This window comes from Coregonus lavaretus (assembly GCF_964263955.1).
Source record: "Coregonus lavaretus genome assembly, chromosome: 40".
Taxonomy (NCBI): Eukaryota; Metazoa; Chordata; class Actinopteri; order Salmoniformes; family Salmonidae; genus Coregonus; species Coregonus lavaretus.
This window is the reverse complement of record NC_140027.1, coordinates 4,820,133-4,840,775: the sequence shown is the minus strand read 5'-3', so window position 1 is coordinate 4,840,775 and position 20,643 is coordinate 4,820,133. Positions and strand designations below refer to the sequence as shown.

At 45.1% G+C, this 20,643-nt stretch overlaps 1 protein-coding gene across 1 annotated transcript in view; it reads left to right on the top strand.

The window, feature by feature from the left end:
- The window catches only part of LOC311113354 (UPF0575 protein C19orf67 homolog), a gene marked incomplete at both ends in the record, with an annotated part of 31,091 nt that extends 11,237 nt beyond the window's left edge, over window positions 1–19,854 (top strand). The window contains 2 exons of the mRNA XM_084156568.1: window positions 19,359–19,520; window positions 19,704–19,854. Of these exons, the coding sequence (XP_084012694.1) occupies window positions 19,359–19,520; window positions 19,704–19,854 (313 nt within the window). The remainder of the gene's footprint in view (window positions 1–19,358; window positions 19,521–19,703) is intronic.
- Between the last annotated feature and the right edge of the window lie 789 nt (window positions 19,855–20,643).

The window sequence follows — 20,643 nt, the reverse complement described above, 5'->3', positions numbered from 1 at the left end:
CTCAACATATAGAGTCCCCAGAGCCAGGGTGTGACAAACTGGCTGTCCAAATCCACTGAAAGATCGGAAATCCTGTCTGCAACTGTGTTTCTTGTCAGGCTGATATTTGCAAAAGCCTGGTGCTTTTTAGGGCACACAATCTCTGCTGCCTTCATCATGCATGTTTTTACAAATTCACCCTCACTAAATGGTTTTGAAGCCACTGCGATTTCATTAGCAATGAGGTAGCTAGCTTTCACTGCAGCGTCACTGATGTCTCGGCTGTGAGTAAACACAGACTGCTGTTTCTTCAGACCCACCAACAGTTCATTCACCTTCTCTCTTCTCCGCTGTCCTTGAAAGTTGTCATATTTGTCGGCATGAAGACTCACATAGTGGCAACGAAGGTTATATTCTTTCAGCACTGCAACATGCTGTGAACACACCAAACATACAGCTTTCCCATTCAATTCCGTGAATAAAAAGAAGGATGACAATTTTTCTTGGAACACTCTGCACTCTGCGTCCACTTTTCTCTTTTTTGACAGAGACATATTGGGGTAATGAGGGTGCCAAAGCACATAATGTTAAAAGTAGAAGCCGTAATAAATATCGCGGGCAAAACAAAGTAGCTCATCCGGACTGGCTGCACTTGCTTGACCTATTTGCTCTGCCCCGGTATAAACAGTTTGCTTGCTTAACACAATTGCTATTGCGCCATCCAGTGGACACAATTGGAACAGCAGTTTATTTTATTGAAAAATTGCAGCTCATTTTTATACTTTACAAAATCATCTCGCGGGCCGGATTAAACCCGTTTGCGGGCCTGATCCGGCCCGCGGGCCGGACATTTGACACCCCTGCTCTACGTTTTTCTGAATCTCTCCACATTGCTTCACAGGCTAAATGTTATTTTGAAGCTGCATGCTTATTTAAGCCCTTGCCTGAAATCTCTTTTCCTGTCTCTCTACGTTTTTCTGAATCTCTCCACATTACTTCACAGGCTAAATGTTCTTTTGAAGCTGCATGCTTATTTAAGCCCTTGCCTGTTCCAATTGCATGCTTCCAATCATTAAATCCCTTAATGGAGAAGTTCGCGTCCGATGATACAGATTTGAATTTCCTGCACGCATAACAAAATGCGGAGTCCTTTTCCACCAAGTACTCAAGCCAGTCCCTGTTCAAATACCAGCTAGAGGAAAATGATCGTTTTTTTTAACCAAACATTTTGACTGAATATTTCCTCAACACAACCTGTTTGGGTTTGTCCATGCCGAGGTCACTCATACCCACTGATTCAACAGGCAGTTGTGGCCCAAATGCTGCCCCGGACTCCACGGAGAAACTAGCATCAGGCTCAGACTGTCGTCCAGGGTCTCCTTCTCCAACTACAACATCAGGAGGCGTCGGTGTCGTATCCAATTTGGCAGAGGAGACTGTTGGTGGGCTTTTCAACCACTTACGGATATATATGACGAACTGAAGCGAGTAAGCCGGCGAAAACTCATCCAGCTTTCAAAAATGCGCGGTAACTGTTGAGCGGCTACACTGACGTAGGATACGTCACGTACGTAGCCTAACTTTCTTTTTATTAAGGCCGTGATAGGCTGTTGCAGTGTGGATTCCCATCAATCAAACAAAATCACACCATTGTTTCTTTATATTTTTAATGTTTTAATGATAAAGAATGCAACATTAATGCAACACAAAATTAGCAACTATTATAATATATATATATATATTTTTTGTTGACATTTACATTTACATTTACGTCATTTAGCAGACGCTCTTATCCAGAGCAACTTACAAAATTGGTGCATTCACCTTACAGCCAGTGGGATAACCACTTTACAACACATTTTTTATTTTTATTTTTTTTGTGGGGTGAGGTAAGAGGTAAGGGGGGGTAGAAGGATTACTTCATCCTATCCCAGGTATTCCTTAAAGAGGTGGGGTTTCAAGTGTCTCCGGAAGGTGGTGAGTGACTCCGCCGTCCTGGCGTCGTGAGGGAGCTTGTTCCACCATTGGGGTGCCAGAGCAGCGGACAGTTTTGACTGGGCTGAGCGGGAACTATGCTTCCGCAGAGGTAGGGGAGCCAGCAGGCCAGAGGTGGATGAACGCAATGCCCTCGTTTGGGTGTAGGGACTGATCAGAGCCTGAAGGTACAGAGTTGCCGTTCCCCTCACAGCTCCGTAGGCAAGCACCATGGTCTTGTAGCAGATGCGAGCTTCAACTGGAAGCCAGTGGAGTGTGCGGAGGAGCGGGGTGACGTGAGAGAACTTGGGAAGGTTGAACACCAGATGGGCTGCGTCATTCTGGATGAGTTGTAGGGGTTTAATGGCACAGGCAGGGAGCCCAGCCAACAGCGAGTTGCAGTAATCCAGACGAGAGATGACAAGTGCCTGGATTAGGACCTGTGCCGCTTCCTGTGTAAGGCAGGGTCGTACTCTCCGAATGTAGTAGAGCATGAACCTACAGGATCTGGTCACCGCCTTGATGTTAGCGGAGAACGACAGGGTGTTGTCCAGGGTCACGCCAAGGCTTTTTGCACTCTGGGAGGAGGACACAACGGAGTTGTCAACCGTGATGGCGAGATCATGGAACAGGCAGTCCTTCCCCGGGAGGTTCAGCTTGAGGTGGTGATCCGTCATCCACACTGATATGTCTGCCAGACATGCAGAGATGCGATTCGCAACCTGGTTATCAGAAGGGGGAAAGGAGAAGATTAGTTTTGTGTCGTCTGCGTAGCAATGATAGGAGAGGCCATGTGAGGATATGACAGAGCCAAGTGACTTGGTGTATAGCGAGAATAGAAGAGGGCCTAGAACTGAGACCTGGGGGACACCAGTGGTGAGAGCACGTGGTGCGGAGACAGATTCTCGCCACGCCACTTGGTAGGAGCGACCTGTCAGGTAGGACGCAATCCAAGAGTGAGCCGCGCCGGAGATTTCCAACTCGGAGAGGGTGGAGAGGAGGATCTGATGGTTCACAGTATCAAAGGCAGCAGACAGGTCTAGAAGGACAAGAGCAGAGGAGAGAGAGTTAGCTTTGGCAGTGCGGAGAGCCTCCGTGACACAGAGAAGAGCAGTCTCAGTTGAATGACCAGTCTTGAAACCTGACTGGTTTGGATTAAGAAGGTAATTCTGAGAGAGATAGCAAGAGAGTTGGCTAAAGACGGCACGCTCAAGAGTTTTGGAGAGAAAAGAAAGAAGGGATACTGGTCTGTAGTTGTTGACATCGGAGGGATCGAGTGTTGGTTTTTTGAGAAGGGGTGCAACTCTCGCTCTCTTGAAGATGGAAGGGACATAGCCAGCGGTCAAGGATGAGTTGATGAGCGAGGTGAGGTAAGGGAGAAGGTCTCCGGAAACGGTCTGGAGAAGAGAGGAGGGGATAGGGTCAAGCGGGCAGGTTGTTGGGCGGCCGGACGTCACAAGTCGCAAGATTTCATCTGGAGAGAGAGGGGAGAAATAAGTCAAAGCATAGGGTAGGGCAGTGTGAGCAGGACCAGCAGTGTCATTTGACTTAACAAACGAGGATCGGATGTCGTCAACCTTCTTTTCAAAATGGTTGACGAAGTCATCCATAGAGAGGGAGGAAGGGGGGGGGGAATTCAGCAGGGAGGAGAATGTGGCAAAGAGATTCCTAGGGTTAGAGGCAGATGCTTGGAATTTAGAGTGGTAGAAAGTGGCCTTAGCAGCAGAAACAGATGAAGAAAATGTAGAGAGGAGGGAGTGAAAAGATGCCAGGTCCGCAGGGAGTCTAGTTTTCCTCCATTTCCGCTCAGCTGCCCGGAGCTCTGTTCTGTGAGCTCGCAATGAGTCATCAAGCCACGGAGCTGGAGGGGAGGACCGAGCCGGCCGGGAGGATAGGGGACATAGAGAGTCAAAGGATGCAGAAAGGGAGGAGAGGAGGGTTGAGGAGGCAGAATCAGGAGATTGGAGGGAGAAGGATTGAGCAGAGGGAAGAGATGATAGGATGGAGGAGGAGAGAGTAGCGGAAGAGAGAGAGCGAAGGTTGCGACGGCGCATTACCATCTGAGTAGGGGCAGAGTGAGTAGTGTTGGAGGAGAGCGAGAGAGAAAAGGATACAAAGTAGTGGTCGGAGACATGGAGGGGAGTTGCAGTGAGATTAGTAGAAGAACAGCATCTAGTAAAGATGAGGTCAAGCGTATTGCCTGCCTTGTGAGTAGGGGGGGACGGTGAGAGGGTGAGGTCAAAAGAGGAGAGGAGTGGAAAGAAGGAGGCAGAGAGAAATGCGTCAAAGGTTGACTTAGGGAGGTTAAAGTCACCCAGAACTGTGAGGGGTGAGCCATCCTCAGGAAAGGAACTTATCAAGGCGTCAAGCTCATTGATGAACTCTCCAAGGGAACCTGGAAGGCGATAAATGATAAGGATGTTAAGCTTGAATGGGCTAGTGACTGTGACAGCATGGAATTCAAATGAGGAGATAGACAGATGGGTCAGGGGAAAAAGAGAGAATGTCCACTTGGCAGAGATGAGGATTCCTGTGCCACCACCCCGCTGACCAGATGCTCTCGGGGTATGCAAGAACACATGGTCAGACGAGGAGAGAGCAGTAGGAGTAGCAGTGTTTTCAGTGGTAATCCATGTTTCCGTCAGCGCCAAGAAGTCGAGGGACTGGAGGGTAGCATAGGCTGAGATGAACTCTGCCTTGTTGGCCGCAGAACGGCAGTTCCAGATGCTGCCGGAGACCTGGAACTCCACGTGGGTCGTGCGCGCAGGGACCACCAGGTTAGAGTGGCAGCAGCCACGCGGTGTGATGCGTTTGTATAGCCTGTGCAGAGAGGAGAGAACAGGGATAGACAGACGCATAGTTGACAGGCTACAGAAAATGGCTACAATAATGCAAAGGAGATTGGAATGAAATGAACTAAACATCTGGGAAAGCGAGAGAGCGGGGCCTCCTTCATTTACGTTTCACTGAAATATAACTCTCCCAACTTCCACCTCAGAAAGTTCCACCTCACTTTTTAAGAGATCTGTGCCTCAAGTGGGGGGTGCCAAGCATTTTTGGGGGCGGGCCCGGCCCCCTATGGCCCGCCCATAGCGACGGGTGTGGTCCTCTTAAGCACGTTATTTCAATATTTCCTAGCTCTGAATTGACGCAGGTTACACTTTTGCAAAGCTACTCGGTTAAAAATAAGAGCATGAATGACAATAAAGGTATGACTTGAATTATATGCATAATGATGTAGAAACAATATCGCTCAGCGTGGGAACTTTTGGTGGGGGGGAAGTAGCCTTTATAAGTCTCCATGGCGGGTAAAGACCATCACTTCGTTGTCTTGTTGGGAATAGTAATAATTCATGACAGTACGCATTGTAATAGTCTAACAGTTGTTTTTCGTTTTATTTCTCACATTAAACAGACATTTGAGAAGGATTTGAGAAGCGAATTGCTTGCAGTTGTACCTATGACACACAGACACACTAAAGCTGTACAGTGTAGTTAGAAAAGTCAGTTTACATTATTTGCAGATGTGTTCCCTTTTATTTACAAATCGAAAAATGTAACATTTGAAATGAATGTGACAGAACAGTTAAGCCAAGAGTTCCTGTGGGAGTCTTCTCCTTCAGTCTTTTTGCCTCCTATGCCTCGTTTCCCATTAGATGGGATTTTCCCAATGCCAACTTCACCTGAGACAGCCACTATCCAGTGTCATGTGTTGCTGAATTACAGATCTCGCTATCCCAATGTCGCTGCTGTCCATGGTGCTGAAATATCCAATCTCGGCTATTTGCATACATAGGACCATCCACACTTGACACCACACACACAAGTTAATGCTTTTTCTCTCACACACTTTTGAACATTGTACAACCTGCAACAAGACACTGAAACAACACTTAATTTCAAGTTTGTTTCTTTCTGAATAAAGATGAAATCAATGTGTGGAAGGAGATTGGACAATGTATAGGCATTCCCTATAGCTGTTTTTGACTGGAGCATGATCAGATTGCTTTGTTTGAGCCAGAATGGAAATTTGGTCTGAGAAACGACGCCCATTATAGCATGACTATTTCAGACAGAATTAACTTTATGTTATAGGTAAAAATATAAATAAGGCAATGTTTATATGACCCCCTTTCAAACAGTCACTTATTTATCACTTTCTTGCAGATATACAGTGCATTCAGAAAGTATTCATACCCCTTAACTTATTCCACATGTTGTTTTCTTACAGCCTGAATTCAAAATGGATTCAATTATAATATTTTCTCTCACGCAGCTACACACAATACCCCATAATGACAAAGTGAAAACACGCTTTTGAAATTTTTGCAAATCTATTGGAAATTACATACAGAAATATCTCATTTACATAAGTATTCCCACCCCTGAGTCGATTAAAGCTGTGTCTTTCTGGGTAAATCTCCAAGAGCTTTGCACAACTGGATTGTAAAATATATGCAATATACATTATATAGACAGCCATTTTTTTTTGCCATAGGTTTTCAAGCCGAATTAAGTCAAAACTGTAACTAAGCCACTCAGAAACATTCAATGTCGTCTTGGTAAGCAACTCCAGTGAATATTTGGCCTTGTGTTTTAGGTTATTGTCCTGCTGAAGAGGGAATTTGTCTCCCAGTGTCTGTTGGAAAGCAGACTGAACCAGGTTTTCCTCTAGGAATCTGCCTGTACTTAGCTCTATGCCGTTTATTTTTATCCTAAAAAAGTATCTAGTCCTTGCCAATGACATGCATACCCATAACATGATGCAGCCACCACCATGCTTGGAAATATGAAGAGTGGTACTCAGTGATGTGTTGTGTTGGATTTGCCCAAAACATTACGCTTTGTATTCAGGGCATAAAGTTCATTTCTTTGCCACATTATTTGCAGTTTTACTTTAGTGCCTGATTGCAAACACAATGCATGTACAGGTTTCCTTCTTTTACATTTACATTTTAGTCATTTAGCAGACGCTCTTATCCAGAGCGACTTACAGTTAGTGAGTGCATACTCTGTCAATTAGGTTAGTATTGTGGAGTAACTACAATGTTGATGATTCATCCTCAGTTTTCTCCTATCAAAGCAGCTGTTTTAAAGTCACCATTGGCCTCATGGTGAAATCCCTGAGCGTTTTCCTACCTCTCTGGCAGCTGAGTTAGGATGGACACCTGTATTTTTGTGGTGACTGGGTGTATTGATACACCATCCAAAGCGTAATTAATACCTTCACCATGCTCAAAGGAATATTCAATGTCTGCTTTTTTTGTACCCATCTACCAAAAGGTGCCCTTCTTTGCGAGGCATTGGAAAACCTCCCTGGTCTTCATGGTTGAATCTATGTTTGAAATTCACTGCTCGACTGAGGGACCTGATAGATAATTGCATGTGTGGGGTACAGAGATTATGTAGTCGTTCAAAAATCACTATTATTGCACACATAGTGAGTCCGTCTAACTGATTATGTGACTTGTTAAGCACATTTTTACTCCTGAGCTTATTTAGGCTTGCCATAACAAAGGGGTTGAAAACTAATTGATTAGATTACTAGATACTAGACTCTGTCAATATGTTTTTGGAAGTGGCTCTGCATTTCTTGCATACATATCATATTTATTTAAGGATTATGACGACTTTCTAAAAGGACAAAGCTGTTTCTGTGTGCTCCCTTGTCTCCACTGTCACTCACCACATCCCTCGATGCGTGCAAACAGAGCATCTATATTAGGGATGGGCAACTCCAGTCCTCGGGACCTGATTGGTGTTACACTTTTTCCCCAGCCCCAGCTAACACGTTTGACTCTAATAATCAAGTACTCATGGGTTTCAGTTTAGAATGCAATAAGTTTAATCATCTGTGTTTGCTAGGGATGGGGAAAAAGTGTGACACCCCTCCGACCCCCAAGGACTGGAATTGTCCATCCCTGATCTAAATGGTAGGACCAGTACCAGACCTGAATGAATGTGTCTGTTTTGAATATTCACGGAGACAGAATGATGTGGTTGATAGCAGAGACGTCATGCCCAAAGGGGGCACAGGGTCACTTGCCCCCTCAGATTTGTGATGTTTAAATTTGTCTTGTTATATTTTCTCTGTCATACTACTAACCATGAAGATGGCTTTAGCTAGCCCAGATAGGATCCCAATCTCCCAACCTAATAACTACACTGAACAAAAATATAAGCGCAACATGTAAAGTGTTGGTCCCATGTTTCATGAGCTGAAATAAAAATCCCAGAAATGTTCCATTCGCACAAAAAGCTTATTTCTCTCAAATTGTGTACACAAATTTGTTTACATCCCTGTAAGCGAGCATTTCTCCTTTGCCAAGATAATCCATCCACCTGACAAATATGGCATATCAAGAAGCTGATTAAACAGCATGATAATTACACAGGTGCACCTTGTGCTGAGGACAATAAAATGCCACTCTAAAATGTGCAGTTTTGTCACACAACACAATGCACAGATGTTTCAAGTTTTGAGGCAGCGTGCAATTGGCTTACGGACTGCAGGAATGTCCACCAGAGCTGTTAACAGATACGTTTATGTTAATTTCTCAACCATAAGCCAAGGCGGCTTTAGAAAATTTGGCAGTACTTCTAACTGGCCTCACGACTTCAGACCACTTGTAAAGCAGCGTATGGGCGAGCTGTTGGCTGATGTCAACGTTGTGAATGCTCCATGGTGGCAGTGGGGTTATGGTATGGGCAGGCATAAGCTACGGACAATGAACAAAATTGCATTTTATCGATGACAATTTGAATGCACAGAGATACCGTGGGATAGTGTACGTGCACAAAGTGAGTTTGTAACATGTATATCATTCTTACTTGTTGTTCTTTATATTTACTACCATTGCCTATTGTAAGTTGCCTCTCTGTGTTTTACTATCAGTTATTGTGCATATTCATTACCCCTGTTATCTGTCCATTACAGGACCACTATCATCCCACTACCTTTCCATGTCCATTTCATCCGTGTGTGTCAATAAAGTATCCTTGAATGTAACTCTGAGGTTGCCTTATTCCCCTCTTACCGGGGGAGGTGAAAGCGCAACCTGGTCTCAGAACATTTCGTATTATTCTGTATGTACAAAGCTGTGATCAAGGCAAAGGGTGGCTACTTTGAAGAATCTCAAATCTGAAATATATTTTGATATGTGTAACACGTTTTTGGTTACTACATGATGCCATATGTGTTATTTAATAGTTTTGATGTCTTCACTATTATTCTACAATGTAGAAAATACACAAGACACAGAGGAGGAGAAACTATCCAACACCCTGGGAGAGAGAACGAGTGACCTCAGTCGAACTCACAGCCAGAAAGATGGGTTAGATACAGGAGAGGAGGAGGTTACCCCGGATGCCATCACCCCTGCTCCTGTGAACAAGAAATGAGAGGGGAAGCCTTCTAATCAGGCCAACGGGCAGGCGGAGCGAGAGGTCATAGTGATAGTGATTCACACCCAGAGAGAGACAGACAACCCATACAACCTCTTGGCTGAGATTAACCACACAGAGGTAGAGGCAGAGGGCCTTCAGGGCAAGCCAGTCAGCCTGCCTGCTCTGATCCTCAAGTCAATTGTATTTAATAATAATAATAATAATAATATGCCATTTAGCAGACGCTTTTATCCAAAGCGACTTACAGTCATGCGTGCATACATTTTTTTTGTGTATGGGTGGTCCCGGGGATCAAACCCACTACCTTGGCGTTACAAGCGCCGTGCTCTACCAGCTGAGCTACAGAGGAATTCATATTCATTAAAGATTTTTAGTCAAGACTTGAAAAGTGCCATTTATTTCAAATGATAATTATTCAGTGTCTGCAACCCTCAAGAACCAGGGTGAGTCTGGGTCCCCCTTTAACTGGGCAAACACAACTTGCATATCGTCATAGACTAGGCCGAAACGTTAATCTTTTAACCTTGCTTAAATAAAACAATGCATTTTTAATAGTGAGCAAGAGTTTTCTATGATGATGAAAGTTTTTTTGTCGCGCCCTCCACTTTTTTGTCAAATAATACATCTAAAAAAAATGTAATAAGTTAATTATTGAAATAATTAAAATTGGGATTGGGATGTTTCCCACTTATTTATACAACCTACTCCACAAAGCTTAGAGAAATGTTCTGAAATTAATTAAGAATTAAACAGAAGAAAATCAGAATTGAAGGCAACTATAATGCAAAGAATTTAATGGTCTATGGTTCAATCCTGTTTCTGGTCTAATGAATAATTAATATTGTTCCTCCTCTTCCTTGTGGCAAGCGCAGCAGCACACTGCCCTCCAAAGCCTGCAAAAAAAACGCTGGACTGCCCCTTTCCTCGCCCTGCATGGAACATCCAGGGTCACGTCCTTGGTGACGTGTGGGGTGACGTCCAGGGTGACCACAGCAACATCCTCTGGAAAGGGACAAAAGCGGGACAGAATGTAAATAAATGCAAACCGTAGGTTCTAAACACTGGCCAGTTGAATGGGATCTTTTATTTCAGCTCATGAAACATGGGACCAACACTTTACATGTTATCATGATGAACGGCACCTGTCAGAGTGCTTTCTATAAGTCTTACTCACCTGCTTGGATGTCAGATGGCAGAGTGGCGGAGACGGCCACAATGAGAGGCTTCTCTTCAGGTGTGACGTCCACAACCTCCAAGAGTGAAGAAGCAGGGTATGCATCTGTGTTAGGGGTGAGGTCCACAAGCTCCAGGTGGGAAGAAGCAGGATCTGCCTCTGTGTTTGGGGTGATGTTCACAACCTCCAGGTGGGAAGAAGCCAGGTGTGCCTCTTTGTTAGAATTGATGTCCGCAATCTCTAGGTGGGAAGAAGCCGGGTCTGCCTCTGTGTTTGGGGTGATGTCCACAAGCTCCAGGTGGGAAGAAGCCGGGTCTGTCTCTGTGTTAGGGGTGGTTTCCACAACCTCCTGATAGGAAGAAGCCGGGTCTAACTCTGTGTTAGGGGTGATGACCACAAACTTCAGGTGGGTAGAAGCCGTCTCAGCCTCTGCGTTAGGGGTGATGTCCACAAGCTCCTTGTGGGAAGAAGCCAGGTGTGCCTCTTTGTTAGGGTTGATGTCCGCAATCTCTAGGTGGGAAGAAGCCGGGTCTGCCTCTGTGTTTGGGGTGATGTCCACAAGCTCCTGATGGGAAGAAGCCAGGTGTGCCTCTGTGTTAGGGGTGATGTCCTCAACTTCCAGGTGGGAAGAAGCCAGGTGTGCCTCTGTGTTAGGGGTGATGTCCAAAACCACTATGTGGGAAGAAGCCGGGTCTTCCTCTCTGCTACGGGTGATGTCAACAACATCTAGGTGGGGAGAAGCTGGGTCAAACTCTGTGTTAGGGGTGAATCCCTCAACCTCCAGGTGGGCAGAAGCCGGGTCTTTCTCTGTGTTAGGGGTGATGTCCACAACCTCCGGGTGGGAAGAAGCTGGGTCTGCCTCTGTGTTATGGGGGATTTCCACAACCTCCAGGTGGGAAGAAGCCTGGTCTGCATCTGTGTTAGGGGTGACAATTAAAATCCTGATTGGCTCTACTACTACAAGGCACCAGGATGTCATGACAAAAGGCATCTGTCAGAGTGCTTTCTATGAGTGCTACTCACCTGCTTGGATATCAGCTGGTAGTGTGGCGGAGAAGGCCACCACTAGGACAGGGGGAACTCGCAGGGTGTCTGCAGTAGGCTGGAAGTAGCTTTTCACCTCGTCCGCCACAAAGGCACAGACAGAGCTCATAAAAAAAGGGGTCTTGAGGTCATCCAGGGAGAAGGACTGGCTGATTCTCCCGAGGATCGACCTCACAGAGTCAAAAGCAGCAGCCCGGGAGAAAGGGGTGTGAGGAGAAGAGGCCTTCAACGTGTTGGAGAGCTTCTCCCCTACGGCCACCACCATACTCACAGCCATCCCGCTTAGGAGGATGGGGTGATCTGAATGGCCTTCCTCTGGCTGAAGCCACAGGGCCAGGAGGATCCTGGGCACCAGCTCCACCACCACCTGGGATGGGCTGAGCAGGTTGCTACAGGGCTTATTGGACAGCTTGTCCAGAATGCTCCTCACAGCTCTCTCCACGATGATGTGGACCTTGGGGTCGCTGAAATCAACAAAAAGCAGCAGAGAAAGCTAAACGATGTGCAATGTTCACACAGAGAACACTGCCCTAGTTATTTTCTGCATAGCTCCAGATGTGTAGATGAATGGAGCAAGCTGTATGCAGGGCAGTACATGGAACTCACATGTCAGCGCCAGCTGGAGAGGTGGTGTGCATAGAGCGGCGGAGCTTGCAGACAGCCTTGTGCTCCATGTCAATCATTTTTAGGCAGGTGTTTACTTCCCAGGTCTGCCGTAGGAAACAGGAAGTCCCATTAGTGTAATTTCACAACAGATATATTCTGCTGTACTGACTAGTTGTTGAAAGGCTAGAAAGGAGCTCACTGACTGATAGTCTAAGTCTCTAACTCTCATTCTCTTACCAGCCGAGCGAGTTCGTTCCCCTCCTCCAGGGTTTCCTTCCACACCCTTCAAATAAAACACAAAGCATTTCAACTTTCCTGGCTTCCTATTTATCTGTTGTTTATTTTACCCACACCTCCTGGAGTGCTGCTGGTGACAGAGAATGGCAGTGAAGGTGAGAGCTGACGTGGTACTCACCTCTCCCTAAGGGATTTTTTGCCCTGAGACACCAGCCAGTCGCTCATGTGCTCCATGGTGACATGGGGCGAGACCTGGCCTCGACTCTGGAGCAGCAGATAGTGGACCATGAGCTTCTTCTGCAAGATGAGGTAAGGTGTGAGACCGTGCCACTAAAGACCATATAATGTGCTTTCAGAAGGGCCTCTCGCAACATTTCACAACTGCTCATGTCTCACAATTTGCAAGTGATATTAAAAACTCTTATGACCATCTTCTCTAAACTGTCTTGAAATAAAACTCTTGTTTTGGGATTAAATCTATCTCTTTTTTTCTGTGGTTACTGTTTTTGTGGGATGAATCTTACCTGTTTATTGTAATATGCTTCCTCCCAGCAGGCCTGCAGAGTCTGAAAATAAAGGCTGCTTCTACAGAATTCCTTTGAAGATAATTAAAATAATTATGCTTTATTAGGTACATTATGCACAGGCATTTACAGTATGCCAAAAGGAATATCTCCTAAGATTACCTTAGTGGGACCATAAGTGAACTCAGGAATGCTCCCAACCCTATCCATGGTCAGAGGGGGACGAAATGCAGCGCTATAAATATACGGGATGCTGTAGAGATAACTGGAATTACTTAAAGTCGCGAATGATCAATGCCTGTGGAGTCGTCCAATATGCTGCGCTGAGAATTGAGTTGTAGGCGATATTTGGATATGTTTGGCGCAATTTACATGTTTACATTCTATTGCCATGGAGAAATTGAGTTTCTAGAACCTGTTTTCTTCTATGTCTTTATTTCGTGAAATATTAAGATCTTTATTTTGTCATAATGTGTATATGAGGACGTTGGAGCCCGTTCCGATTCATGACGCGGTTATCCAGGTGCATGTTGCATAGACCTACTAATCCAACCTTGGCTTACAAGTTAAATTAAATGAGTATATATGCCTATACAAATCTATTGACCACATCCATTTAAATCAATGATTGTCAATTGAAAATGTGGTAGTTGTGTTATCCTGTTGTGCGTGTCAGGGCTCCTCTTAAGCACGTTATTCCAATATTTCCTAGAATTGACGCAGGTTACACTTTTGCAAAACTACTAGGTTAAAAATAAGAGCATGAATGACAATAAAGGTATTACTTGAATTATATGTGTAGTAGTGTGATGTTGTTCCCCTAGATTATGCACCAAATTGCACACAAGGACAGTTCAAGTAGGCCAGGTCAAGAGGGGATGTTAATAAATTAATAATAATAATAATTCAATGTGGTTTCTTTATTTAATTACAGCTGCATAGCTAATGTTATTTTAATGGTGTACAAACATTTTTATGTATCTATATTGCAAATACACCTAATTGTAAAAGTTGTGTATATTTTGGTTTGGTCAATCGCGGGTTATCTGTATTTATGTACCCTCTTATTGTTCTCTTTTGCCTGACCTTCAACTAGCAAGGTATGTTGTCCTTGGCGCCGTAATTTGTCAATATAAAACTGTGGTTAAGTTACACAAAGTGCTGTTACGCAACTACAGGTTTTGTTACAATGTGGACAATATAAAGATGTATGTTAACAACTTTCACCGAGCTCGCTAATTAGGGTACCTATTGTAACTCGGGAGGATTTGGGGCAGTGTTTGAGTGAGTTTCTATGTGCTCACGCAGGTGCCCGAGAGCTGTGGCTGCACCAAGGGCTAACCTATTGTGTGTTGTCTCGTGGTGTGCAGGTATGTCTTTTATTTTGTCAGAATTATGTTGTATATCATTTTACTTGTATTGTATAGTGTGTTGTTAGGCACTGAATGTGTGCATGCAGCACCTGTTCTCTTTTGCCTGACCTTCAACTAGCAAGGTGCCCGAGAGCTGTGGCTGCACCAAGAGCTAACATATTGTGTGTTGTCTCTTCGTGTGCAGGTCGAATAAAAATTATCCAACCATCAGAATTCCAGTTGTGGCAGTGTCCTAATTACGTGACCTGCCGACTGGTCAGCTCAAGCCGACCGCCGGAGCTGTGCATGTGGATGAGGTGCACGACCTGCGCATGTGAATTTGTTGATGGCTTACTGTAAGTGAATATATACTGTAAACAGTGAAAGTGAATGTAGCATATTCATTAGATACAGGTATTCGTGCTTATTTGTATGTTTTGGATGAATTTGTTTATTGCATTAATTTTTTTTGGTATTTGAATGCACTACATTACATTGTATTTTAGTGCTCTGTTGAGCCATGGAAGATTCTCAAATCCATAAGACGTGTTATGCTGGGGATTTTAGTGTGGGTAGAGGGAGGGGTGTCCTTCCATTTACACCAATTGTACAGTCAGCTCCTGGGAGTAGAGAGTTTGCTAGTCCTGAGTTTGCAAGCACTGGGAGGGGTAGGCTGTTTGTTCCACCTGACCAGGGTATCCCACCTCTGTCTTTTGATGTACCATCATCCACAGTACTCGGTGATAATGGGACGCCTCCGAGTCAGCTTAGTGACCTTATTAAGCAGATTGGTTCAGAGATAGGAGAATCTATCAGAGCGAGTTTACTGCAGCCTGGGGTTTCAAGTCTTTCTCCTGCCCGTCCCCCTCACCAACCCCAGCAGTTTCCCCTGCCTGAGCAGTGTGGGTCAACCTTTATTGATGCGTCCAAGCTGAATCTGGTTGTGAAGTCAGATGTTAGTGCTCCACCTCTTTTTAGGGGTGATGGCTCAGATAAGTACTCTGTCCTGGAGTGGGAGGAGTTAATGGAAGTCTACCTAGAGAAGAGGGGTTACACTGGGTCTGGGAATGTTGGGGAGGTGATGTCTAGGCTCATGGGGAGGGCACGGGATGTGACCAAAGTCTGGAAGCGTAACAACCTTGTTGTCACAGATGTTAAGGCGGTGTTCAGTGTTTTCAAGCAACACTTTGGGGATACTGTCTGCTCAGGTATGCCATTAGCTGATTTCTATTCAATCAAACCATATGCTAATGAGGGTCCAATAGATTTCTGGATTAGGCTTAACAAAGCTGCAGAGGCAGCCGAACAGTACCTTGTGAGTGAGGGCAGGACCTTACCCAATCAGTGCTCAGAGTTGGCAGTCATGTTTGTACGCAACTGTCCTGATAAAGAGTTGGCCCAAGTGTTCAAGAGCAAACCCATTCGTGACTGGACAGCCAGTGAGGTACAGGATCGGTTGGATGAACTGTTAAGGGAACGTAAAGCATGTAGAACACAACTTTCACAGCAGGTTGCTGCTGTTTTTGACTGCCCTCAGGAGGGAGTGGGTCCTGTGAAAAGACCTAATGTGTCATCTTTTTCTCAATGTGGCCGTGAACCAGACCAGGCACCATCTGTATCTGAGGGTGGGACATTAAAGAAAGTTTTGACTTTGTTAGAGAAGGCTCTGGTCAGCAATACTCAGCAATACTCAGTCTGTGAGTGGCGCAGTGGTCTAAGGCACTGCATCGCAGTGCTAGCTGTGCCAATAGAGATCCTGGTTCGAATCCAGGCTCTGTCGTAGCCGGCCGTGACCGGGAGACCCATGGGGCGGTGCACAATTGGACCAGCGTCGCCGAGGGAATGGCCGGCTCAGTTCGTAGAGCATGGTGTTTGCAACGCCAGGGTTGTGGGTTCGATTCCCACGGGGGGTATGAAAAAAAAAAAGTAACGTATGCACTAACTGTAAGTCGCTCTGGATAAGAGCATCTGCTAAATGACTTAAACATGTTAAATGTAGAGGGCCCCGTAAACAGTTCCACAAACGTCAGCATGAGTGTGCTGTCTGTGGAAGCACTAATCACTGGACCAAAGCTCACTGTCAGATGCACCAGCTGTGCGTCAAGTGCTTTTCTCCGGGCCACATGAGCTTTGACTGTAGTGAGGCTGGGCAGCGACAGAACCCTGGATGTGGACAGACTGGCAGGTCTCAGGAAAACTAGAAAGCCTCCGTTCTGAGGAGGGCAATGTGGGGCATTCTTATTTTTCCTCCACTGATGATGATATCCAATCTGTTTATTCTTACTTTTGTGAGTCAGTACCCAAGAACAACACAGTCATTTTTCAGAACACAATGAGAATTACTCAGAATGACAGTTTGTTTTACACCACTGTGCTAGTACAGGATAAAGTTGAGCTGAAGGGGATGTTAGATAGTGGGTCCATGGCTACTACTCTGCGCGCAGATATTGTACCTCGGTTGAGGGAGGCAGGAGTGGTAGAGGGGAACTTTCTAGCTCCTTCAGACATCATCCTGGTGGGTTGTGGTGGGAACAAACTAGCCCAGTGGGCATGTGTGACTTAAAAATTCAACTTTATGGCTTCTGTTATGTAGTCCCAGTGCTTATTGTTGATGGGCAGGTTGATGAACTCATTGTGGGAACTAATGTGTTGAAGTCTCTGATTAGACAGTGAGTTTCTATGTGCTCACGCAGGTGCCCGAGAGCTGTGGCTGCACCAAGGGCTAAGCTACTGTGTGTTGTCTCTTCGTGTAGAGGTATGTCATTTATTTTGTCAGAATTATGTTGTATATCATTTTACTTGTATTGTATAGTGTGTTGTTAGGCACTGAATGTGTGCATGCAGCACCTGTTCTCTTTTGCCTGACCTTCAACTAGCAAGGTGCCCGAGAGCTGTGGCTGCACCAAGAGCTAACATATTGTGTGTTGTCTCTTCGTGTGCAGGTCGAATAAAAATTATCCAACCATCAGAATTCCAGTTGTGGCAGTGTCCTAATTACGTGACCTGCCGACTGGTCAGCTCAAGCCGACCGCCGGAGCTGTGCATGTGGATGAGGTGCACGACCTGCGCATGTGAATTTGTTGATGGCTTACTGTAAGTGAATATATACTGTAAACAGTGAATGTAGCATATTCATTAGATACAGGTATTCGTGCTTATTTGTATGTTTTGGATGAATTTGTTTATTGCATTAATTTTTTTTGGTATTTGAATGCACTAAATTACATTGTATTTTAGTGCTCTGTTGAGCCATGGAAGATTCTCAAATCCATAAGACGTGTTATGCTGGGGATTTTAGTGTGGGTAGAGGGAGGGGTGTCCTTCCATTTACACCAATTGTACAGTCAGCTCCTGGGAGTAGAGCGTTTGCTAGTCCTGAGTTTGCAAGCACTGGGAGGGGTAGGCTGTTTGTTCCACCTGACCAGGGTATCCCACCTCTGTCTTTTGATGTACCATCATCCACAGTACTCGGTGATAATGGGACGCCTCCGAGTCAGCTTAGTGACCTTATTAAGCAGATTGGTTCAGAGATAGGAGAATCTATCAGAGCGAGTTTACTGCAGCCTGGGGTTTCAAGTCTTTCTCCTGCCCGTCCCCCTCACCAACCCCAGCAGTTTCCCCTGCCTGAGCAGTGTGGGTCAACCTTTATTGATGCGTCCAAGCTGAATCTGGTTGTGAAGTCAGATGTTAGTGCTCCACCTCTTTTTAGGGGTGATGGCTCAGATAAGTACTCTGTCCTGGAGTGGGAGGAGTTAATGGAAGTCTACCTAGGGAAGAGGGGTTACACTGGGTCTGGGAATGTTGGGGAGGTGATGTCTAGGCTCATGGGGAGGGCACGGGATGTGACCAAAGTCTGGAAGCGTAACAACCTTGTTGTTACAGATGTTAAGGCGGTGTTCAGTGTTTTCAAGCAACACTTTGGGGATACTGTCTGCTCAGGTATGCCATTAGCTGATTTCTATTCAATCAAACCATATGCTAATGAGGGTCCAATAGATTTCTGGATTAGGCTTAACAAAGCTGCAGAGGCAGCCGAACAGTACCTTGTGAGTGAGGGCAGGACCTTACCCAATCAGTGCTCAGAGTTGGCAGTCATGTTTGTACGCAACTGTCCTGATAAAGAGTTGGCCCAAGTGTTCAAGAGCAAACCCATTCGTGACTGGACAGCCAGTGAGGTACAGGATCGGTTGGATGAACTGTTAAGGGAACGTAAAGCATGTAGAACACAACTTTCACAGCAGGTTGCTGCTGTTTTTGACTGCCCTCAGGAGGGAGTGGGTCCTGTGAAAAGACCTAATGTGTCATCTTTTTCTCAATGTGGCCGTGAACCAGACCAGGCACCATCTGTATCTGAGGGTGGGACATTAAAGAAAGTTTTGACTTTGTTAGAGAAGGCTCTGGTCAGCAATACTCAGCAATACTCAGTCTGTGAGTGGCGCAGTGGTCTAAGGCACTGCATCGCAGTGCTAGCTGTGCCACTAGAGATCCTGGTTCGAATCCAGGCTCTGTCGTCGCCGACCAGGAGACCCATGGGGCGGCGCACAATTGGACCAGCGTCGCCGAGGGAATGGCCGGCTCAGTTCGTAGAGCATGGTGTTTGCAACGCCAGGGTTGTGGGTTCGATTCCCACGGGGGGTATGAAAAAAAAAAAGTAACGTATGCACTAACTGTAAGTCGCTCTGGATAAGAGCGTCTGCTAAATGACTTAAACATGTTGAATGTAGAGGGCCCCGTAAACAGTTCCACAAACGTCAGCATGAGTGTGCTGTCTGTGGAAGCACTAATCACTGGACCAAAGCTCACTGTCAGATGCACCAGCTGTGCGTCAAGTGCTTTTCTCCGGGCCACATGAGCTTTGACTGTAGTGAGGCTGGGCAGCGACAGAACCCTGGATGTGGACAGACTGGCAGGTCTCAGGAAAACTAGAAAGCCTCCGTTCTGAGGAGGGCAATGTGGGGCATTCTTATTTTTCCTCCACTGATGATGATATCCAATCTGTTTATTCTTACTTTTGTGAGTCAGTACCCAAGAACAACACTGTGTGTTGTGTTTCTCGAGCAGCTACTTCCTGTGCTACGAGGACGTCCCTGAGGAGCCTGCTGAGCGGGGCGATGGAGAAGGTAAAGGGGAGACGGTTGCTATAGGCAACGTGGTCAGGATGTGGTCAATCGGTCAGTGGGTCCAAACGCAGCCTGAACCTGTGACAGACGACATCTACGAATGGTACAAAGTCACACTCAGATCGCTACACAACACTCTTTCATCTTTGACTTGTTTAAATAAGATTTTTTTTGCACAAACTCTACTTAAGACTAAGTACCTTACAAGTACCATGTTAATATAGCTCACACTGTGTGTGCCTGGTGCGTGTGTGTTTGTGCGTCTCTGTGTGTGTGTGTGTTCCAGGGTGCTGTGCTGGGTTCCACAGGCTCAGTACCACAGGCTTTTGTGTCTGGGAGGAGAGGAGCCCACTGCCTGCAGTGCTACTGACTGTCTACTGGGGGCGTTGTTCTCTCAACAGAGCCCAGTGGAAAGCCCCAGTCCTGAAACAACATAAAGAGACAAGCCACTTTTCTAGAACTATCTTTGACCATAACATGTTCCCATTGATTAAAGGATTTAACATTACTTATTGTTAGTTTTACATTGTGTTATGTTCGGCTAATGTTTCCAAATCTAAGTAACTATTGGGAAGGACATTAAGGACTGAACACTGAAATAGCTCTGGTTCCAATTAGCCAGTCATCCATGACAAATGGTTTTCTTATGGTTCCTTACATATTGTATAAAAATAAATATAATTTCTAAAGATAGCAAGTTTTATTACCAATTCCCTACCTGCTAGTGATACATTTGAACTGTATCTGATGTCTGTTCATATTCAAGGTTATATTGAGCACGTATGTATGTTACTGTATTGTGTGGTTGTTGGAAATCATTTTGTATGATGTTAAGAATAAAAGTATTGACCTGTCATTCATTTGTATGGGAGTGTTATTTTATGAAAGAAAACAATTTATTGAAAATAAATCATTGTGTTTCAGAGAATAAAAAAATATTGAATATTTTCAAAACATGGGGTCTCAGTACTGTACTTAAATTGTAAATTATTTGTTTGTAAACAATGGAGTAATTAAACATTACATTTTTCCATATTATAAAGATAGAGTTAAGATTTTTTCTTTATTGATAATATTTCACGTTTGCAGCGCAAAATAGCCTACTGTGACATCTAGGCAGTTCAGAATGAAAAGCGTTCTGTTTCAGAATACTTTCTGGCGCTGTCCTTGCCGCAGTTATTTTTAGTTCACTTGCACCATCTAGTGGTGATCACAATGTCTTATGT